The sequence below is a fragment of the Teleopsis dalmanni genome, chromosome 2 (assembly GCF_002237135.1).
Source record: "Teleopsis dalmanni isolate 2A chromosome 2, ASM223713v2, whole genome shotgun sequence".
Lineage (NCBI taxonomy): Eukaryota > Metazoa > Arthropoda > Insecta > Diptera > Diopsidae > Teleopsis > Teleopsis dalmanni.
The window spans coordinates 151,769,549-151,775,094 of record NC_051847.1 but is presented as its reverse complement, the minus strand read 5'-3'; the positions used below and the strand labels follow the sequence as shown (position 1 = coordinate 151,775,094).

Below are 5,546 nucleotides of genomic sequence, written 5' to 3'. Positions count from 1 at the left end.
GTATTGTACCACCTAATCCTGCCGGTCAGAATGCTACCAATGCCATGTTAGATGGTAATGGTAAATTCAATTCAATGAATGTGCAACCTAACAACCAACAACAACAAGGCCAACAGAATCAAAATCAAGGCAATTGCAATACAAATAATGCCAGCCTCAATACAGCTGGAACACCCGCCAATATGAATATGTGCAACTCAAATAATGCCAATAATACAACACCCGCGCAAAGTCCTTCACCACGTGCACAAGCACCAACGTATCCGCCTCCACCACCACCACCAATGTTGCCCGTCTCATTGCCAACCTCAGTGGCAATACCTAATCCTTCACTGCACGAGTCGCAAGTCTTCTCACCATATAGTCCATTCTTTAATCCTCATCCACCGCATGCACCACCGCCACAACCTCAACACGGTCCGCATAGTGGTACGCATGCAACGCCAACAGCCGCACAAATGCATCACCTAAAGATGTCATCCAGTCCACCAGGCGGACTCGGCAATATGATGGATTCACGCGACTCACCGCCACTGCCACATCCACCTACAATGCTACATCCCGCCTTGCTAGCAGCCGCACATCATGGCGGTTCACCCGACTACAGCGCACATCTGCGTGCAGCAATGGACGCACAAGATCGCAACTCCGACTGCAATTCAGCCGATATGCAATTCGATGGCATGCAACCAACAATATCCTTTTTGAAGCAGCAAATGATGTGAGTACCACACAGAGTTCTATTTTTTTTTTAAATAAAATATGAGTAAAATCTTAGAAAGTAATAGAATAAACTAGTATGTGATATGTGAGTTGGGTATATGAAATTTTGCTAGTAGAAAATGTGTAATGGAAGAAATCTATGTAATGTTAATAACTTTTGTTCTTAATTTTTATTCGATATTCTTTTATTTTTTTTGAAAATTTTTTTTTTTGATTTATATATACTTTGTACTTACCTTCTTACCTAGCCAACAAATTCTGAGTATTTAGTTTATTTAACTCTTTAATTACCAGAAGCAAGTTAATGCTGATATACCCGTCCTACGGATGGCTGTTGTTACTAGTAGTTCGCCTACTTAATACCTCTTAATACTAAAGAAGGAAGGTAACAATACGAAACCAATCAAGTGTTTCTTTTTATATTTAAACTAAATTCACTTATAGAATGAAATCAAAACCTTATTCCAACAACCCCAATTATTCTTAAGTCTAAGCAAAACTTACGAGTAAGCACGGCAAATAACGAATCTCAGCCAATCTTACCGCACACAAACGCCCCACGAAAACAAAAACAAAAACAACAAAAACAATCTGCAACCTGCGATAAAATGTAAAATCGTACCGAACTTACTGAATCAAATAGAAAAAAATTGAAATTCAAAAAAAATATACTAGTATAAAAATTTATAAAAAAATGAAAAAAACTGAAATACCTGAAATAAAATAAAATAAAATCAATGCTAAAATGGTGCTTAAACTGCTGGCATTTATTTCCAAAGAACAAATTCACAGTACGTAACTGCAACTGAAATTGCAACTGCAACAACTGCCACCGCTCAACATTCATTCAATATTCAATCAAAAGTTTCTTCCGTCGATTTTGTATACATACATACACACACACACACATACATATAAATGCTGCTATATTTTATTTATTTATTTATTTATTATTTTATTTTTGCAATATTGGCAATACTGCGAGCACTCGAAGGCGCAGCCCTGTTTTCTTGTTCTTTTCACTTCTGAACTCAGTCATTAACTTTCAAAATTTATACTTTATACATTTTTATTATATTTTTTCTTCTCTTCTCTTTTCTTTCTCTTATTTTCATATATTCATAATAAACTTGTTAACCTTTTATAACTGTGAACTGTGCTTTAATATATTTTATTATATTTTATAAAATTTCCATATCACATAAAAGAATTTATTGAAATATTTTACATATAAAAAATTTAGCAAAAACGAATCCCTATCACCTTTGCATTCGTCGACATTAACTCCAATGCATCTGCGTAAGGCCAAGCTGATGTTCTTCTGGGTGCGTTATCCCAGCTCAGCTGTACTGAAGATGTATTTCCCGGATATCAAATTCAACAAAAACAACACAGCACAATTGGTGAAATGGTTCTCAAACTTCCGGTAAGTGGAATTTTTTAATAAATATTTTAAAACTTAAAAAAAATATTTAATTATTATATTAATAAATTAATAATTATTATAATTATTTTTAATAAATATTCTAACACTTAAAGAGAAAATAATTAATAGTCATCTTTTTGAAATTATTTATAAAAATTTAAACGAAATCTTTTTAAACAAATTATCAAATAGAATAGTAAATCCAATAACTTATAGTAAAAAAAAAAAACGATTATTTGATATGTGATACTCATCATCGTCATCAATCAAGCAACGATCCTAGTTAAATTTTGACCTCCCTATGTGAGATACTTAATAAACAAATTATAATTCAATATAGTCTATGATCTCTTAGTACATTAAACGAGTATTAAATGAAGCAAGCAAGTATTCACATATCTAAAGGTATATATTTTTATATGTGATACTATATGTGATATGTGATACTGAATACAATTTAATATATCTAAAGTAATGATCTTTTAATATATCACATCAAATGGAATAGTAATTCCAAAACATAATCGCAATATAGGGGAAGTTGATAAAAAAAAGTTAAAGGCTAATTTCTACCGATAAATGCCTTTAGTCACAAAAACCGATAATATTTTAAAAACAATTTATTTAAATAGTTTAAAGCGTATTTCAATTATTAGTTCTACAAATGTTCTTCAAAATGACACATCTGAGACTGTGATCTTAAATGGGTTCGGAAATAGATTTTTTCCAAAAATTTTAATTAAAACCTAATATTTTGTAAAATTTTTGCTACATTTTAAATCTATTCGAAATTGATTTCTTGTCATAATGATGTAAAAATTTATACATTCTTTTTCAATCATTTTTATGACTTCAAGACTCTTCCTTGATCTTCCATCAAGATTGTCCCTTTTATTAAAAATGTCTTCAATATATGATAATTAAGATCGTCCCATCTACCGTGCACCTTTTTCTTGTAATTATACTCAAATTTTTTTACAAGAACTCAGTAATTTTGGTCATCAGTTCTAGTACGCCATGAATAACCATAGTTACGTAGGCCACACTTAATCACTTTCGCGAAATAGAGATAATATAGCAGTTATTTAAAACAAACTATAATACTAGAGAAACAGTAACTGAAGTTGATAAAGCAAAACCTACTGAACGGCATTTAATACTATTTTATTGTCAAGTCGACAATCTCTGCTTCTAAGAATATCACAAAGTACCATAGAAGATAATGTGTGTTGTACTCATTGTAAAGAAAAAGCATGATAGAAGAAATTGGAAGAGTTGATTTCGTATTACTATTTCTTATACTACAGAGATATAGTTCCAATCAATTCAAACCTATTGCATATTAAGGTTACGATATTTGCTAATGGAAGTGTCTAAGAAGTGATGTCCATATGGTTCCCACATTTTTGTCTTCAATAGTTTCAATACTTCCTTTCATAGAACAAACGATCTGGTGGACATAAATCAGTACTCCAACTTAAAATGCTTCATCAATTGCACACTTCTTCAATAACCTATAATATTATTACTGATATATCTGTTTTTATTTTATAAATCCCATCATTAATAGAGTAGTAGAAATATTTTTGTAAAAATGAGAGTTCATATATTTAGCCAATATACCAATTAAAATAGCCTTGATTTAAAAGTTAACATTTGCAGATATATGTCTTCAGAATAGCGCGTTTAAACTATTTTATTCAAAATGGGGATTTACTTAATTTTTACTATATCTAAGGGTTAAACACAAAAAATGACTTCAACATAATATCTATTAACTATTAATATTTTTTCTCAAAAATTCTAAAAAAGTTTGCATTTAAATTGTTCACTTCTTCAGACATAAAAATTTAATTGAAAACTTATTTCGCTGTCAAGTAAAATAATAGACAAAGCAATGTATATATATATAAACTTATATGAGTACACTCATATGTAAAAATTGACACTTGCCATGAGAAGAAAAGCAATGATATGTGAAGGTAACATATCAGCACAACTTCGTGCATCCTTAAAACGAAACATTGAAGCCTCGTCTACTTATTTTGGGCATATGAGGTATGCAATGGAAGACCAAAAACAAGGAATCACAATTTAACAAAAGTAAATAATCAAGTCGAAAATGTATTTATTTTGAATATTCTGAAAATTGGATGTCTTGTGCCAATTGCCAAATATTAGACAACCGTTCAAGTATGCAATTTCCGTATCTAAATGCGATTGTAGGTTTGTGTCGAATGTGTGAAAATACGTCAAAGTGCAAGTGCAGCTACTCAAATCCTATTAAGTGAAATATCGAAACTGTCAAATTTAACTGTAAAAATTTATCTAACATAAAACCAAGTAATTGTTTATAAGTTTAAGGAAATTTTTACCCATGAATTTCAAACAAAAAAAAATTGTATGTGAAAACTCCAACTCATAATAAATAAACTCGCTTAGCCGCTTTAAGTAACTGAAAAATATTTAAAACTAATTTAAGTAAGAAAATATCTTTTTGGTAATGAAGAAAATTGAAGAATTATTAATTCATAATTCTTCAATAGCAAAATTAACTAAAAGATTGGAAAAAATATACTTTTTGCCTAATGCGATTTTTATTTTGAAATCCTGCAATGCTTAAAAGACTCAATATATAAAAATGTAAACAAAAATCCTTTTAACTGAAGAAATTTTATTGTTTGTTGTTCTTCATTGAGTTGCGCGCCAAAAGCCCAAAATCCTTAAATCTCAACTGAAGCCAATCTACCACAGCTGTCTTAAGGCGCATACAATGTATTCGTATCTAAAATATATGAATGTGAACGTGAACGTGTAGTGCGTGCCATAAACGGCTATGCTCAAATCAACATAGTTCACCTGGTTTGGCTACGGAACAACCCTCAGCACAAATGTCATTCACACACGAAGACATTCCTGAAGACAGCTGGTCTTTGAAAATAAATCCAAGACGTTGCCAGTAACGTCTTAAGACATTGTTCACTGCACTCCAAGCAGCCAGTGTGCATATGCATTATCGTCGATGAATGGCATTAATTTGTAGATAGAGAAGTGCAGGTAATGAGGAAAAAAGGCATTGGAAACAAAATAGGGGAAGTATGTAGTAGAATGAATCAAGACACGTACCGAGTTTTTTGTGTGAATTTAAATTTTGCACCTTTTCTGCATTTCTCAAATTATTATAATTTTTCATTACATATGTTATTACATATCCTCAATATATTCTTTATTGTAAACAACAGAACAACAGAGACCAAAAGGCATTAAGCTAAGGGTAACCGAAGGATAGACAAAAGAAAAAGCAGAGACGGAACTATATTTTAAGAAAATTGATTTGAGTTTCTTACAAAATCAAACTACGAACTCTTAAACTCTTAAGGGTTGTCGGGTTGTCGTG

General features: G+C 31.2%; 1 protein-coding gene across 1 annotated transcript; it reads left to right on the top strand.

Moving 5' to 3' along the window:
• The first annotated feature begins 9 nt into the window (after window positions 1-9).
• Window positions 10-5,112, top strand: LOC119675935 (homeobox protein prospero-like). The gene is made up of 3 exons (XM_038087154.1): window positions 10-721; window positions 1,967-2,149; window positions 4,968-5,112. Exons 1-3 carry the CDS (start codon window positions 45-47, stop codon window positions 5,110-5,112), a joined length of 1,005 nt encoding a protein of 334 aa, XP_037943082.1. The 5' UTR covers window positions 10-44.
• The last annotated feature ends 434 nt before the right edge of the window (window positions 5,113-5,546 follow it).